The 18,142-nt window shown below is 44.6% G+C and overlaps 1 protein-coding gene across 4 annotated transcripts in view; it reads right to left on the reverse strand.

Moving 5' to 3' along the window:
- Nucleotides 1–5,299: 5,299 nt before the first annotated feature.
- The window catches only part of KIF17 (kinesin family member 17), a 449,007-nt gene continuing 436,164 nt past the window's right edge, over nucleotides 5,300–18,142 (reverse strand). For 2 of the 4 annotated variants that reach the window (XM_085608959.1, XM_085608958.1), the window contains exon 14: nucleotides 5,301–6,710. In XM_085608959.1, coding sequence (XP_085465085.1) covers nucleotides 6,505–6,710 — 206 coding nt within the window. In that variant the 3' untranslated portion in view covers nucleotides 5,301–6,504. Of the gene's footprint in view, nucleotides 6,711–18,142 lie in introns of all 4 variants that reach the window. The other 2 variants (XM_085608962.1, XM_085608961.1) reach the window with 2 other exon arrangements.

The following is an 18,142-nucleotide window of genomic DNA, read 5'->3' on the forward strand; positions in this document are numbered from 1 at the left end:
TGGACTACGGAAACGCCCTTTACGCAGGAACCACTGCCAAACTTCAGAAACGACTACAACGCATACAGAACACCTCCGCACGACTCATCCTCGACATCCCTCGCCACAGCCACATATCCGCCCACCTGAGAAACCTGCACTGGCTCCCCGTCAGCAAGAGGATCACGTTCAGGCTCCTCACCCACGCACACAAAGCACTCCACAACACAGGCCCCGAATACCTCAACAGCCGCATCTCATTCTACAACCCCACCCGCCAACTCCGCTCCGCCAGCCTTGCCCTCGCCACCATCCCACGGATTCGCAGAACCACCGCCGGAGGAAGATCGTTCTCCTACCTGGCAACCAAGACATGGAACTCCCTCCCCGCACACCTACGAATGACCCAGGACCATCTCGCCTTCAGGAGACACCTCAAGATCTGGCTGTTCGAGCAGTAGCAGCACCCCCCCTCCCTTCAGCGCCTTGAGACCTTCGAGGGTGAGTAGCACGCTCTATAAATGGATTGATTGATTGATTAACTTACCAATTACATCAAATAATATCGTCCGCTGAGTTAGGCGTCACCACTGGCATCTTCACACTGTCGCTGTGCGAAGTGTCCGTTTCATTGTCTTTAGTCTCTCTTGAAGAGCCGGCCTCCGCCTCCAGGGCAGGGCTCCGACTCTGCATTAGTGTCGCCACAGCCTGCAGCGCTTCCGCCCTCTCCTTCTCTGTCTGCGTGGAGGACGGTTTCTTCGAGGTTCCCCTACGAGGTTGGCATCTCGGACATTTCCCAAGCTCTGTGGCCTTCCGCTCGACAGCTCCAGAACCCCTATCCACAGCGTCCAGCACCTCCTCCAGGCCCAACTCTTAAAGGTCGGGTTATCTGACACACCACCAAGCCCACAGGAAGTGCCCCAGGCTTTGGCACGTCGTCTCCGGCCTCTGCTGTGCACAGCATGCAGCAGATCGCTGTGCTCAACCAGGGTCTCTGACGGGCTCCGATCTACTTCTGGGTGCGCTCTTCGGCTCATAGGTTACAGAGGGACAGCTGTAAAGTACCCAGTTCGCCGTCGCTACCGGCTTTGTGAGGATTAAATGCGGGCTGGTGAGAAGCTCACGCGTCCGCCATGATCTTCAGCTAAGCCGGTAGTGCCTCAGTTGTATAGGGAGTTTCTACTCACTTAGCACATGACATCCCCCTAGCTGATCATCTGGGCCAGATCAAAACTTGGGAAAGATTGGTCACCCACTTTTATTGGACCCAGATACCACAAAAAGTGAAGGAGTTTGTAAGCTCCTGTGTCACCGGTCAAGCCAGTGGCATGACAGGAGGACACCCAAAGGTCCCCTAAATTCCACTACCAGTGGTTGGGATACCCTTTGAGAGAGTAGAAGTGGATATAGTGGGTCCACTTGAACCCTCTACAGCCCCAGTAAACACATTTATACTAGTAGTAGTGGATCATGCTAGTAGATATCCTGAAGCCATTCACCTTAGGACTACTACAGCCCCTGTGGTAGACAAGGCCCTCATTGTTGTCTTCACCAGGGTAGGGTTTCCTAAGGAGGCAGTATCAGACCGAGGTACCAACTTCTTGTCTGCATACTTAAAATACATGTGGGATGAGTGTAGAGTGGTCTTCAAGTTCACAACACCTTACCACCCACAAACCAATGGCCTAGTTGAAAGATTTAACAAGACATTGAAAGGCATGATAATGGGACAACCTGAAATGCTCAAAAGGAGATGGGATGTTCTGTTGCCCCGCCCCCTTTCTGACCAGAGAGAGGTGCCTCAGAAGGGAGTGGGGTTTTCACCTGTTTGGCTACTCTGTAAGGGGATTACTCTCTCTTGTGAGGGAAGGATGAGAGAGACCCCATATACCAAAGCAAGATGTGGTGGACTATGTACTAGGCCTATGTTCCAGGATGGCAGAGTACATACAGAAAGCATTCAAACACCCTGGGACCAGCCAGGAGCTCCAGAAGCTCTGGTATGACCATAAAGCTGCACTGGTAGAATTCCAACCAAGCCAACAGGTTTGGGTTTTGGAGCCAGTGGCACCAAAGGCCCTCCAGGACAAATGGAGTGGCCCTTTTCCTATCCAAGAGAAAAAAAGTGAGATCCCCTTCTTGGTAGACCTGGGCAATAGCAATTCCCCAAAAGGGTGATACATGTGAAACCACCTCAAACTCTATTGTGACAGGCCTGATGTAACCATGCTGATGGTTACTGGTGAGGATCAGGAGACATAGAGCAAACCCCTCCCTTACCTTGTCTCCTACAGCCCCCAAGATGGGTCAGTGGATGGAGGTGTCTACTTTGACACCCTCTCTGCCGAGAGGCAAGCTGATTGCAGACAGGTTCTGCAACAGTATGCACAGCTCTTTTCCTTGACCCCTGGTCAGACACCCTGGTGTACCCATGATGTGGACACTGGAGACAGCTTGCCTGTCAAAACAAAAATCTATTGCCAGTCTGACAAAGTAAAGGAAAGCATCAAAGCTGAAGTCAGCAAGATGCTGGAGTTGGGGGTCATTGAGCCTTCTGGAAGTCCCCGGGCAAGACTTGTGGTCCTAGTCTCTAAACCTCATCCACAAGGTGGAAAGAGAGAAATTAGGTTTTGTGTGGACTACAGATGCCTCAGTGCTGTCACCAAGACAAATATACACGCCATCCCCAGGGCTAATGAATTCATAGATAAGTTGGGGGCTGCCAAATACTTAACTACCTTTAAATTAACTGCATGGTAACGGCAGATTGGCATGGTCCCTGAAGCAAAAGAAAAGACAGCATTTCCCACCCCTGATTTTCCATCTTGATGATATTGCTGTGTTTAATTTTTCCTGGCAGGATCGCATGGTCCAACTGGGGAAGGTTTTACAGGACCTGCAACCTGCAGGCCTAATTGTAAAGGCATCCTAGTGCCAGATAGGGCAGTGAAATGTTGTGTACTTGGGCCACCTTGTAGGTGGAGGGCAAGTCCAACCCCTTTAACTCGAAATCCAGACCATTCTGGATTGGGAAGCTCCCACAACCCAGACCAAATTCAGGGCATTCATTTTCTTGACTGGGTGCTAGAAGAGGTTTGTGAAGGGATATGGGTCCATTGTGACTCCCCACACAGAACTCACCTCCAAGGTATCCAAGAAAGTGAACTGGACAGTTGGCTGCCAAATTGCTTTTGACACCCTAAAAGAAGCAATGTGATCAGCACCTATTTTCAAGACACCAGATTACTCCAAGCAGTTCATAGTGTAGACTGATGCCTCTGAGCTAGGGATAGTCACTGTCTTATCCCAAACCAATGATAATGGACAAGACCAACCTGTAAGCAGAAGGCTATTCCCCAGGGCACAGTGTTGGAGTACCACTGAGAGGGAAGACTTTGTTGTGGTTTGGTCCCTGAAGAAGCTGAGACCATACCTGCTTGGTACTCCCTTCCTGCTTCAAACTGACCACAGACCTCTCAGATGGCTAACGCAGATGGAAGGAGAAAACCCAAAACATTTGAGGTGGTCCATATCCCTACAGGGAATGGACTTTACAGTGGACATAGACCTAGAAGTGCCAAAAAAGCGGCACTGGTAGAATTCCAACCAGGGCAACAGGCGTGGGTTTTGGAGCCAGTGGCACCAAAGGACATCTAGGACAAATGGAGTGGACCTTACCCTATCCTAGAGAAAAAGAGTGAGATCACCTTCTTGGTAGACCTGGGCACTAGCAGTTCCCCAAAAGGGTGATACATGTGAACCACCTCAAACCCTATTGTGACAGGACTGATGTAACCCTGCTGATGGTTACTGATGAGGATCAGGAGACAGAGAGCGAACCCCTCCCTTAGCTTCTCTCTTACAGCCCCCAAGATGGGTCAGTGGATGGAGGTGTCTACTTTGACACCCTCTCTGCCCAACAGCAAGCTGATTGCAGACAGGTTCTGCAACAGTATGCACAGCTCTTTTCCTTGACCCCTGGTCAGACACCGTGGTGTACCCATGATGTGGACACTGGAGACAGCTTGCCTGTCAATACAAAAATCCATTGCCAGTCTGACCAAGTCAAGGAAAGCATCAAAGCTGAAGTCAGCAAGATGCTGGAGTTGGGGGTCATTGAGCCTTCTGGAAGTCCCTGGGCAAGACTAGTGGTCCTAGTCTCCAAACCTCATCGACAAGGTGGAAAGAGAGTAATTAGGTTTTGTATGGACTACAGATGCCTCAGTGCTGTCACCAAGACAGATATACATGCCATCCCCAGGGCTAATGAATTTATAGATAAGTTGGGGGCTGCCAAATACTTAAGTACCTTTAAATTAACTGCATGGTATGGAATCAATACCAATCTGTAACTTTTGGGAAATTCATTGCATTGTGAAACCCTGCATTGTAAGTATATTTACCTACCTGCACCAAGTCCTGCTTGGTTCCCGAAATAAAATACTGTTTTTATACTTACCCAATTGGTCTGGATTCCGTCTCTGAGTGTGTTCATCAGTCTTGATTGAGTGAATACAATTAATGCTTAACACACCAAGCGCCAGGACACCTACGGGTAACAGTAGCGCTTAATAAATGTTATAAATAAAAAATAAAAAAATAAATCTAGATAAACCTAACTGCTCGCCCACCCTACCACAAAGAGAGCAGTTAGTACTTACTTAATTTAGTCTCTGCTATACCTCTGGTTGACTCCCTGGACTGTGTGCACACGATACCTTACTTTGGTATAATATATACAGAACCTGCTTCCTACATTTGTGAATTAAATATTCATTATTTGTGTATTTGTTTGATGAATGCTTGTTTCCATATTTTTGTATATTGTTTTGTGTTTTAAATCATTGAAATTGCTTAGCTTCGGGTCCCCAGATTCCAATAATGAATCAATGGTGGTGCCCGGATTCCTATAATGATCCTCAGAATCCAGTAATGATTAAGTGGGGGATCCAGAGAAGTGAAAATGGTAAGAAACACTGCCCTAGTTTCTGAAGTTAATCAACAAGTGAGGGAAAATTGTACTGAAGCACAAAAGGTAACATTGATATATAAAGTTGTTTAACAGCACAGGAAAGGCCAATCTGATTCACAAGGACACATAGGTTGGAGTGTCTTGTGTGAGAACATACACACAGTAGGAAATCAAAGTACATAAGCACTGGTAATAGTGGCGGGACCCACTTATTTTATATGACCAAATCCTTTTTACCCAAATGAGGCATATGCCCAGAGTCAAAACTGATACATCACAAGCTTTCTGCATTGGTTATATTAACTCATAGTACTGTAACAGCATTTTCAGAATGCAAAGATGTGTCCGGCATGTGTCCTTACTGTTCTCTCAACGTTGCTTTACAAACTTTTACATGTGTATTTGTATACACATGTATAACAATCAAGGGCTTAAGCAAACATTCAGGGTTTCACACCTAGAAAGGCACCATTTAAAATCCTATCTCAAAATGTAGTTTATTAGGCTTGTATCATTTGAGAAATTGACACCAAAGAGAACAACTACATTTACAAAACAGTTTAACATACAGTGTAAGTGGATGTGGGCAGTGACCTTGGAGTAGGTCGCCATACAAGCAAGTCCTGTGTACACCTATTTGTTCTAAATCATGCAGTGCTGCTTTCACGTACTTAGAAAGCCTTCACAGAAGGAGAGGACCAGCCTGGTGAGGGGCTTCTTATTGCTGTTCAGAAGACAATTCTTCATGCAAAGACAGTCCATGCTATATATTCTGGCATATATCTCCGCTCTAAGGGAGAGCAGTTTTAGTAAAGAGGAATAAATACATATCCAGTGAGACTTAAGACACAGGTCAGAGTCCGGGGATGAAAAGTGAGATAAACCCAAAATTGGTCCAACTGGTGCTAATAAGGTGGAGATGCCTAAATCCATTATTTCTAGGCACTTGGGTAGACACAATTTCCTTGGCGTGCTTGAACCAAACGTTACAATCTCAGGGAATTGCAGTAGTGAGAAAAACATTTGGAGCTCCATACTCATGAAAAGACCAAATGAAAGGCAGCGCTGATGGTCAGTCCTGCTCGAGAGCTTTTAGCGCCACACATGAACACCAAATTTCTTGAGACATCTTTGACCATTAGAATCATAATCCATCAGTTTCTACAAGAAGTCTGGATTCACATTTTTAACAAGAGCCCTGATGCCATTCAGATAAATTAAAGTGCCTTGCGAAAAGGCTATCCAGGTGCCTACGTGCTGTCAGATAGTATGTGCTCTCAGACTGGATACATCATTTGATGCCCAGACTGGCTGTGAACTGGCAGGAATATGACAATGAAAGAAGGGAAGACGGACTCACAACCTATTGTGCTCCATACAGGTTGTGCTCTGTGATTTCATGATATGATGCTGCTTAGTCAAAGAGAGGAGGCCGAATAGAATGTGTCTATTGTGACCAAGGTGCTGCTGCCACTCTGTAACCATGGTTGCTGAAAGCATAACCCAACCTCCTGGCAGTAGGACCCCACCACTGCTCCCTGCACAGAGGAAGATCAGAGGGGCTCCAAGTTTGTTGGGGCTTTATTCTTTTTCCTCTTGTTTTTGGTGGATGGTGCAATATACTCCAGCGACTCCAGGCGGTAAGGGCGGGGCTGGGGCATGTCCAGCCCAACAGGCGACACAGACGACATGTTGGTAGTCATCATGGTAGAAGTATTATTCAGAGGTGCTGTGAATACTGGCGGAGTGTTGTGCAGAGCTGCAGAGGAGAAGGACAGAAATACAGATTGTTACAGAAAGGAAAGAACATGAAGATCTTCTTATGTATGTACATATTAGACACATTTTCAAAAGCCTTGGGAATTTTTTTTTCTCCAAATAACTTTCACTTGATACCGATGTATACAACTGTTATGTATATCTGTGAAGTGCACTATCACCGGCAAGGGTATCTTGCTGCCGAGCTATCGAATGTACTTCGATAATGCATCTTTGGCAGATAAATAAGGTCCCAGACTTAAACACAGCTTTTGGAACAGACGTAGGGTGAAGCAGAGTACTAATACGTGTTTAATCTAAAACTATTTGAGACCTCCAGGGCCAAACAGGCTACCCTTTTGCCATTTCTCTTAATTTACAGCTTTAACTACGTTTTCCGAAATCGTACTGTACGTTGAGATGTAGCCTGTTTTTTTAATGCTCACCACCCTGTGGTAGATGGCTGGTGAAAATAGCAAACACAGACCTGCAGGAGAGGGGTTTCCAGCTAGACAGCAACCCTATAGCTAGTTTCTCCAAGGTTGCAATGCTTTTTTAGATTAATTGACAGTGCTGCATTTGTGTTCTCTTGCAATCTTACAAATAAACAGACATGAAATGCACTAAATTGTATCAATCTTTTCCATTGGAACACTGAAAATGTAAGCCATATTTTTGAAAGAAAATGTCAAATTGTAAAGAATGGAATTCATCAGAACGGTGGCTAAGTGAAGTTAAGAGTTTGAAAATAAATTACCAAGAGACCAAGACAAGCAAAATTATTTGAAGAGCCTGGCCATGCTGTACTGAGGTAGGGAGTTGAAGCTCCGCCGCTCTCCGCCCACATTTTCATTGGCTTGTGTCATTGTCCACTGTAAACTGTGGCTGTTCATTGGTCAAAAAGCTTAGTAATCCCTCCTTAGTACCGCCTTTTCTCATTTTGTAACCTCTCATGGTGACAGTCCCTGTTATGTGTGTTGCTCGGTAGGCTTCAATTACAGCCTCCGAGCACTATTTTCTCAAATATTGTTGTCCTGCCTGCTGTTGCAGGCAGGACACGCTCTCTCCTAACGCTTTTTAAAATTTCTATAGCACGCATTTGCAATGCAATAGGCAAGGGTTTAAGCTATTGGCATTGTAAATGACAATGCCTTTTATTTATCTGTATTAAAAACAACACAAATAATAGGCATTGTCATTTACAATGCCAATAGCTCAAACTCTCATAAATGCGAGACCTATTGCATTGCAAATGTCAGATTTTACTCAGTTTGCTCCATTGTACATGATTAATTAAGAAACGACCAGCGGGATCATGGTGGTGGATAATCCCCTATTAATAACTCCCTGTTGCAGTTCCACGTACGCTATTTCTACTTTCTTCAGGAAGACCAACAACTCAGTAGACCTAGAGAATAGTTCAGTGAATCCTCCATGAACATTTAGAGCATCTTTTGGAACTCAGTGATGTTAAATGAGAACTTAAGTCAGAAACTCGCTGGTCACAGGCAGTAAAAAAAGGAAATGGTGTCCACTCTAGAGTATTTTGCATTAGTCTCATGGAGCCAGTGCTGTACACTCTACTCAAAGTTGTTGGTAAGCCTCACTGGACTTTTGGATGGCAATGAATGCTCTGGTAACGTGTACATCTGTTAGCCTGCTCTGAGGTATAGCCCTGGACAGTCAAGAAGAGAGCAAAGGCTGTGCACTGTGGCTATTTGGCCATAAAACGGTGGCTGATGCAAGAGCAGCATGACCTGTCTTGTCTGCAGAGTGAGATGTTGGTCAGTGTGGACATCAAACCTGGAGTCGGATTTCAGGCTCCTCAGGCTTTCATTAGGCAAAAGACAGGGATGTGGATATGATGGAAACCAAGAGGAAGGAGGCAGGGAACAAGAATGCAGGGATACACTGTAGATTGGATTCAAAGATGGTGGTTCCTAGATCTGTGCATTCAGGGTGGGCAGCAGACAGAAAGCAAAAACATGGAGAGCTGAATTTTGGGGTTGAAGGTTATTGTCTTGAAGGAGGCATCCAAAAAAGACCAATGCATGAGCAGCATACACTGTGGAAAAAGCAGGATTAGTCTGATTGTCTAGGAAGTACCAACCACTATTGGTACAGCATTCACACTCCGCAAGGAGGAATTGACACACATGGGGAAAGAAGTTGGACAACACCAAAAACAGTCACCAGAAGATAGGAACGGAGAGAGTGCAATGTTTGTGTCCGATGATGCAGGTGGCTGGGAAGAAACTCAAGGACTTCCCGGTGGTGTTACTGACCTGTTGACAGAGAGAAACACTTATGAGGTTTGACTGATAGGATGCCAGCTGGCACGGACCATAATGTCCATTTCCCTATCCCTCTCACCAGTTCAGGTAGAGGCAAGGGCAAAATCTGATTTGCTGAAGTGGCGGAAGCAAGCCAAGCATTAGTCAACGATTCCCTACTTCCAGTTCAGGAAGAACTGAGATCATGCTGAAGAAAGTCCCCGGAGGCTGATTCATTAGAACAAGTATACTTGATAAGCCACTGAAAGAATCATCATGGTGCAAACCTACGAGGGAGGAGAAGGTGGGAAATGCCAAAAGGGAGAAACTTAAACTCAGATTCCACAGAAAGATGTTGATTCCCTAGAAAGGGAGAAGCAGAGGAGAAAGAGGCATCAGAGACCTTTCAGATGGAAAACAATTTGTCTAATAACATGGTGGAACCCAGTCGACAGGGTGAGCCGGAGCTGTGTCCCCCTGTGGCATGGTACAAAGCATGATCCATGGCCGCAGCAAGTACTCTGGAGGTGCTAGAATCACTGGTGGGAGCGAGGTCTTCCTGAAAAGTGGCAAAACAACACTGTGGGCTTAATGTATGCATATCTTTATCAGTGGCACAATGGAATCAGAGGTGTTATTCACAAATAATGGGTGAAGATGGAGTGAAAGAACCACTGTGAACTAGTCTTGTTACAGTGACATGGGTTTTGACCTTTCATTATCAGGTCAGAGGGATCCCTGCTACCCTAGATCTGATCCTTTGCGTGCTTTATTTTTGTGGCACTATACGTCGCAACCTTGGTGTCTTACAATATCGAAGAGATCACCTTAGAACACTGCCTCCTGACCCAGAAGATCCCAGCCATTCCAGACAAGCACTCCCAGACAATCAGGGTATTATAAATATTTGTTTTTCTTTTTTTATCTGTGTTATAACATCTGGTCTAGAAGTCGTCTGGTTTTAGGGCTTCCCAAGAGATCGTCTGCCTCAAAAGTTCTAGCCAATTTACATTGGCTTGCAGTAGAAAAGCGAGTTACTTTTAAGGCAATGTGTTACTGCCACAAAATTTGGTGGAATAAGGGACCCATGTACCTGAGAGCTCTGATTACACCTTACTGCCCTTCTTGTACTCTGCAATCATGTGGAAGCCTGCAGGAAAGAGTCACCAGAGTCTGCAGGGCTAGAATGGGCGCTCGCTCATTCAGCTACCTAGCTGCAAAAACGTTGAATTATCTTCCGCTCTCCTTGAAGGCTTGCTCTACTGAACGAGCCTTCCGCAAAGATTTGAAAACATGGCATTTCAGGTCCCTCTTTTAATCCTTCCCCTCTTGCCAAGTTCCGCTCGCCTTCCGTTTGTCTTTTTTCAGCACAGGGACACCCTGTTTGGTGTAACCATGAGCTCTACAATTGACGTTGATGATGATGATTATAAAGCTACATGGAACAATAAAGGATCTCTTGCTACCTGCCCTTGTGATGCCTGTCCTTATATAGACTATATAAGTTTGTCCACTTTGTGGCACAGCAGATGTCATGGGGTGGCACCTCTGCATACAGCACCACTATAGATTACCAGCTTCATATTGAGTAAAAAGTTATACCTTCGCTGAGGAGACGATTTGCTTTGTTATGTCAAAAGATTGGGCAGGCACAGATCCACCTTGCTATGCCTTGCTCTGTGAGGGGATGGTCTCTCCCAGGGTGTCTGAAGAAACTGATTTGGATTTGACCAGCTGATTTGATGTTGAAGTGCTGATTTGCTGTTCTCATGTCTTTAGTGCAAATGATGTAGAACATTTGGCACTGTAATGCTAGAGGCACTTCTATGGTTTGAAACCACGTGATGACCTTTGACTACCATGATTTTAATTGACTTTTGGTGTTTTATCTTACCCTAGCCTGAATGTACAATATTATTTTTGCCCTGCATGTGCCTTTCTTGCTTTGAAGATTTCTTTTGTATGTCTTGTAGTTTTAAAGTGGGAGCTGTCACAGAGTAGAACAGCCTTGCCAGGAACAGAAAGTGTGGGATGTGCATTTGAAAGCATGAGAGAGAGATGTGGAATGTTTTTTTGGTCTCGAAGTGCAGTGTTATGAGCAGTGGTGCACAAATGTGCATTATGTTGTACATTGGGAGATGAAGTGTGCAGTGCTATAGGCAGTGGTGCACAAATGTGTACTGTGTTGTTCAATGGGAAGTTCTTACTATTGGCTTTGACATGCCCTCATGTCATCTTGAATTCTGACTCTGTCTTGCTTAAGCTTTTAGCGTGCACAGGCAGGCCCCCGAATACTCAAGTTGTTTAGGTTATTCATGTTCAAGGTTGTTTTCTGTACTTTTGGAGATTGTTGAATGTACCGCTGGAGACTTTCGTAAGCTTCGTTAAGATAAAGGTTGGAACACATGAGAATGCAGAAGGAACGTGAGAACTATTTGCCTTTAGAATGCTTGCATGGAAAGTGGCCAATTCCAGTAAGTTTCCTTGGCGTAGAGGGACGGCCTCTCGGAACTTTCTAGTGTGTTTTGAGATTATAAAGCTGAGGTTTGTTGGCTTAGAAACCGGGATTGTTTGAGCCTGAATGGTGGACGCATCGTCAGTGCAGGCATCTGGTTGTTGAGTCTCTTGACCCCGGCTGTGAATCCACCAAAGTTGAGTGGGCCAGAATTAAGTTTGCACCAGGTGAATTGTTTGATTTTCGATTGTTGCCATTGTGATGTGTGGCTGTTTGTGTGCATATTCAGTTTCCAGTGGCTATAACAGTCATTGTGATGCATGACTGTCTGTATGCGCCTTCAGTTTCCAGTGGCTATAATCATCTGAGGTGTTTTCTTTGAGTATTAACTTTATGATATGTGAGAGTCTGTGAGCACATCCAAGTTAATAGTCTGATGTATTTAGAGTATATATATCTTTCTGATTTCTTGCAGGATGTCCATTATTATCTGCTTGTGTTCATTTTATTATATTATTATCCATGCATTCAACAGTGGCATTTGCCAAGTGTGTTATTATTGCTTGTATGTATATGTGTGTGTATATATATATATATATATATATATATATTACCTACTGGCGGTTGCCAGTAGGTAGTTATAGTTAGGACCCTGTTTCTATAGGAAAACCGCAACATTCTATTTTGAATAACTTTGGCGCCGGTCGACGAATCCTCGCGAAATTGTCAAAACTAATGGGGCGCTACGCTCCGCTCCTACCCTGAAAGTCTCGGGGGTATTCGTCAAGCGGGGGCTGAGATAAAAGGGGGGTCCCAAAACGCGTTTTTCCCATGCATTTTTCCATAGGACCTTTAGACACAGCTACAGCCCGAACGGCTGAACAGAGTTCCTTGAAATTTGGCAGAGAGGTAGTCTACAGGTCAAGGAAGTGCCTTTTGTAGGTTTGGTGTAAATCTGTTCAGTAGATTCTGAGAAAATAGCCTTTAAATCAATATATATATCTGAGCCAGCTTACGGTGCGCTTACGGTGCGCTTACCGTACGCGTACGGTGACGTGCGCGAGCGCGATTCTGATTGGCTGTTAGATATTAGTAAACATTCGAATCGGTCGAAACCAGGAAGCGGTGTCCGCCATTTTCTATCTCGCACTCTGAGGGGGTGGAAGAAAAACAAAGACAAAAAACATATAAAGGGGATGTTTAGACTGCTCCCAACCACCTAGCCTTGATGAAGGTGTTTTCAAAGAACCCCCAAGGCCAAAAATTCAATTTTAATTTTTTTCGAAAAATCGCCGATTACGCTTACCTTACGCGTACGGTAAAAAAATTTCCCCCCCAAAAAAATGATCCACATTCTCCAGACCCCGTGTACAAATGGTGCCCGAAGGGCACCATTTGTTCAACGGCATATTTTTTTTAGGACCTGCACTTCAAAAAATCAAACATTACCTTTCACAACGAAGCGCATAATATGTCCTCCATGTGCGCACGGTGCGCGAAGCGCATCGTGCGTACATGGCCCATCCAGCGTAACGTGGGCACCTGCGTAAAGTGGGCGCACCGCGTGCTCACTGTGCGCGCACGGAACGAACTGCGTTAAGTGGGCGCGCACGCCACGAATGGTGTAAAGTAACTTAGCATTTAAAAAAACGTACAAATTCACTAAAAAAACCATAGGTTTCACACACGTTATAGTTAGGAATTAGCATTTAAAAAACCTTGCAAATTCACTGAAAAAACCATAGGTTTCACACGTTATAGTTAGCTGGACATTTTACTGATAAAAAACCAATGAAATTCCCCCGTTATAGTTAGTGCAGGCAACTATAACTCACGTGACCGCAATCCTCTGCTGATGCTAATACTGTATTTAGACACTTATTTGCCCATGTCTTCTTCCATTAAATTTTAGCTATACATATATTACAAATATTTTTTTTTCATAAAGACACATATGTCATCAGCAGAGGATTGCGGTCACGTGAGTTATAGTTGCCTGCACTAACTATAACGGGGGAATTTCATTGGTTTTTTATCAGTAAAATGTCCAGCTAACTATAACATGTGTGAAACCTATGGTTTTTTCAGTGAATTTGCAAGGTTTTTTAAATGCTAATTCCTAACTATAACGTGTGTGAAACCTATGGTTTTTTCAGTGAATATATATATATATATACATATATATATATACACAATTCATCAAATTCCCAGCGACAGCAGCTTAGCCGAAGAACGGGACACGGACTCCAATTTGCGTGCAGGTATATTCTTCTGTTTATTCACAAACAATGACCGGCATGGCAGATGACGCGTTTCACCCAACTAGTGGGCTTGATCACATATATATATATAGATCACTGAAAAAACCATAGGTTTCAGGCCTGTTATAGTTAGGAATTACCATTTAAAAAACCTTAGAAATGCACTGAAATACCATAGGTTTCAGGGACGTTATAGTTAGTTGGACAGTTCACTCGTACAAAACCAGAGAAATTCGGCCGTTATAGTTAGTTCAGCTAACTATAACTCGCACACCTGCAATGTACTGCTGATGAAATCACATATTACATCATTCATGACCTATGGTTTTTCAGTGAATTTTCAAGGTTTTTTAAATGCTAATTCCTAACGATAACGGACCTGAAAACGGCGATTTTTTAGTGAATTTCAAAGGTTTTTTAAAAGCTAATTTCTAACTATAACGTCCCTGAAACCTATGTTTTTTTCAGTGAATTTCAATGGTTTTTTAAATGAGAATTTCTAAGTATAATGTGCCTCAATCCTATGTATTTTTTATTTACTACATATATATTTATAAAGTAAACAAAATTTGAGAATAATTAAAAAAATGTATTAATTAAAAACCGTATGCGCACCCTACACGATGGCTGTGGGCACCAAGCTACCGCACATTTCAGAAGTCGTGCCGGGGTCACGCCACCATTGCGCCGCGCTCGCAACTTCGACGTAATTCAGAAAGTAAGAAATAGTATTAAAGAAATTATCAATACATAGTTTGGTTATAGTGTTTGACTAATTTAATTTAGAAATCTTTTTAGAAACTATTTTATTCAGTATAATATTAACGATATGAAATTTGACGTGTGCGCAACGTATGTGCGTACTGTAAGCGGCCATCCCCTCACGTATTTCTGGATCGCACCGGGGTCGCAACTTCGGTGTATTTTCAAAGTGTGAAATCTTACTATATAAAGTTCAAATATCAGATTTGTAAAAACACTTTCACTAATTTCATTTGTAAAATATTGTATAAACATTTATTTATAGTTCATAATTATGTATTCAATGATTCACGGGTGCGCGATGCGTAAGCAATGGGTGTGCGCACCCTACGCGACTTCGTGTCAGCAGGAAAAGAAACAATCTGATTGATTTAAAACATTTTCATTCTGTATGAGGGAGGATCCATCCTTGTGATATTCCTCTTATTATTTGGCTTTCTTGGTGACAAGACCTGTTTCTTGATACTCTCTTCTTTTTTTCCAATTGTGTGTTTTTTGTTTCTCTCCACACTATGGCTTCTACTCAGCAAGACATCGACCCCTTGGATTTGGAGGAAAAAGAAATTGTTGAACCGGTGAAGAAGAGGAAGGAGAGTATTGTATGAGCCTTCTTCTCAGTACCAGAGGAGGAGAAGAAAGTCAACGCCTGTAAGGTAACTTGCACAATCTGCGAATGCATTTTATCCAGAGGGTCCGAAAAAAATACTTGTGTGGAACCAGCAGCATGAAAAAGCATCTGGAAACTCTGCACCCTGTTCACCTGGCTAGAGAGCAGAGGAGGAGACTACTTAATGAGGTGGAACAACAAGACCCAAACGCCCCTTCTACCTCTTCACAGCAAGTTCCTCCAGCGCCAAGGGCCCACATCATCCCTGAACTTTTTGAAGTGGCAATCAGCTGTAAGAAGTGGGACACCAAACTCTGCATTGCAGAACAATGCATCGATGTTGTTATAGCTGCCATAAAAGCACATAAATGTTAATGTTTTTTAAAATGTGCTTTTCTTTTTGTGAAACAGCTTATTTGCTGATTTAAATTTTATGTTCTTTAAAAAATGAAAAACACAAAAAAGAAAAAAGGTTTAAAAAATAATTTTTTTTAAAAATATTAAAAAAACACACAAAAAACGGTTCTTACAGAGCCACATCTATAGGTTAAAAAAAGAAACATTTCCTGAATGATTGCATGAGAGCAAGGGCACTGTGTGGGTGATTGTAGAACTGCAAAGGTACTGCATGTGTGATTGCATCAGTGTATGGGTAATGCTTGGGTTATTTCATGAGTACATGGGTAGTGCTCCGGAGATTGGGACAGTGCATGGTTAGTGCCTGGGTCATTGTATGAGTACATGGGTACTGACTGGATGATTAGAGTACTGCAAGGATAGTGCATGGTGAATTTGCAAGAGCTTGGGTATTGGCGGAGTGATTGGATAAGTACATAGTACTGGCTGGGTGATTGGAGGAGTGCATGGGGAGTGAGAGGGTGATTGCTGGACTGCATGGGTACTACCTGGGTAATTGAAGGAGCAAATGAGTAGTGTGTAGGTGGTTAGAGGACTGCTAGGGTAGTGCACAGGAGATTGTAGCAGTGCATGTGTTAGTGCCTGGGTCATTGCATGAGTACATGGGTACTGAATGAATGATTGGAGTACTACAAGGAGAGTGCATGGTGAATTTGTGCTTGGGTATTGGCGCAGTTTGGAGGAGTACATAGTACTGGCTGGGTGATTGGAGGAGTGCATGGGGAGTGACAGGGTGATTGCTGGACTGCATGGAAACTACTTGAGAAATGTAGAAGTGCTTGGGAATTAGCGGAGTGATTGGATGAGTACATAGTACTGGCTATACCAAAAACAAGAGAAGAAAATACCTTAAGACAACACTCCACTGAATGTGCATTACACATTCAAATTCACACAGATGTCTATGATCATTCAAGTGTGGAAGTATGTATGAATGTAGGCTCAGTGATTCCCTCTTACGTCCATGTTGCTCATGTTGTGGGACTTGAGTCACAGGCTGCAACATTATCGATTGCGCTCCGGGTGGTGTTGACACTACAACAGAGACACACCCATTACTTCCTTGTCCCGCCCAGGACGGAACCACGCCAGAGCCCGGGGTCATTGTTCACACCCCTACGCTGGACTGGTATACGCCAGGCTAGCCCACTCCGCTTACAGGGGGGCGGGGGGACAACAACGCTACATGTCCCAGGTCTTCCCTGTACTGCTCTCCTGATCACAGGTCTAGTTGTCAGCATGCCACAGCCACACCCTCAGGGCTGGTTTACACCCACACCACACCCATCCAGCACCAGTGTCACAGGATATGTGACCTTGCCAATAAAAAGGGCTGGGCGCATGTGATCGACGCCATTTCCACTCTCTATCTGCGTGGTTATTATTTATGCATGAGGGCCTAGGGACCTACCACATCACATTCCCCACTGCAGGAGGTGACATGATGGCGTCCGCACCACGATATTCAATCATAAAGGGCCCATGACTTGAGGTGCACAGAAATGGTGGCAGACGAGGCACTTTGGCCAACACAGGCCTCCCGCAACGTGGCGATGATTTGAGGTACATAGAGTTGGTGACAACCGAAGCATTTTGTCCGACACGGTCCTCCCGCCACATGGTGATGACTTGAGGTACACAGAGTTGGTGGCAGATGAGGCACTTTAGCCGCCACGGGCCTTCCGCCACGTGGTGATGGCTTGAGGTGCACAGAGTTAGGGGCAGCCGAGGCATTTTGGCTGACACGGGCCTCCCTCTACGTGGTGATGACTTGAGGTGCACAGAGTTAGTGCCACCAGAGCTGAGCGGGTGTACAACCTGCGATGATACGTAGGCCTCGATATGCCATCCTGGCAATCAAGACCCGATTTGAATTGTGAGCTCAGCTGGACTGCGTGTACACCAAAGGCAGCCTGTACAAACAAGACTCCTCTGTGTGGTGTAGCAGGATGCGCTGGGAGCCTATGCCGTGGAATTCAGCGACGGCTGAGGAGGTTTCTCCGGCACGTGGTGGGCCCTCTTGGAGACACACCGGTGGCGGCAGGTGAGCATTGAGGTCTGAGTGTGCAGGGTCAGGCAGTCATCGCTGGGCGGCGGACGGTCTGGGGTCTAGGGCTAGGGTGCTTGCGGAAGATGTAGAAATCCTGCACACTGCCTGGGAAGTTTGCAACGACATTAGTGTACAGGCCCCGGTGGTCCAGTTTTGCCTTCACATTGTTAGAATACGTGTGGTTTCTGTTGCGGTGATTGTGTGCAGTGTCGGCAGGGGGCACAAGTAGTACATATGTGCAATCAATTGCCCCTAACACGTTTGGGAAGCCTGCTATGGCGTGGTTACCTTGCTTGGTTTCCTACAGCTGTATCAAGCTGAAACGAACCGTGATGCTTACAGGTATGATAAATCCTGCATAATGAGACCATAACAAAAGTTCATGTGGTCCTAACCTTCCTTTTCTTTCCTACGAAGGTTACGACCACAAGAACTTCTGTTATGCTCTTTTTGTGCAGGATTGATCATACCTGTAAGCATTCCGGTTTGTCCAAGTGCAATACATTGTACCAGATTACGTTTGTGACCATACTAACACTTGACCATTGTCACCATTTATCCAACAGGTTTCTGAATCCAGACTTTCAGAATACTGAATTGTATTGGGA

Source organism: Triturus cristatus, chromosome 1_2 (assembly GCF_964204655.1).
Source record: "Triturus cristatus chromosome 1_2, aTriCri1.1, whole genome shotgun sequence".
NCBI classification, from domain to species: domain Eukaryota; kingdom Metazoa; phylum Chordata; class Amphibia; order Caudata; family Salamandridae; genus Triturus; species Triturus cristatus.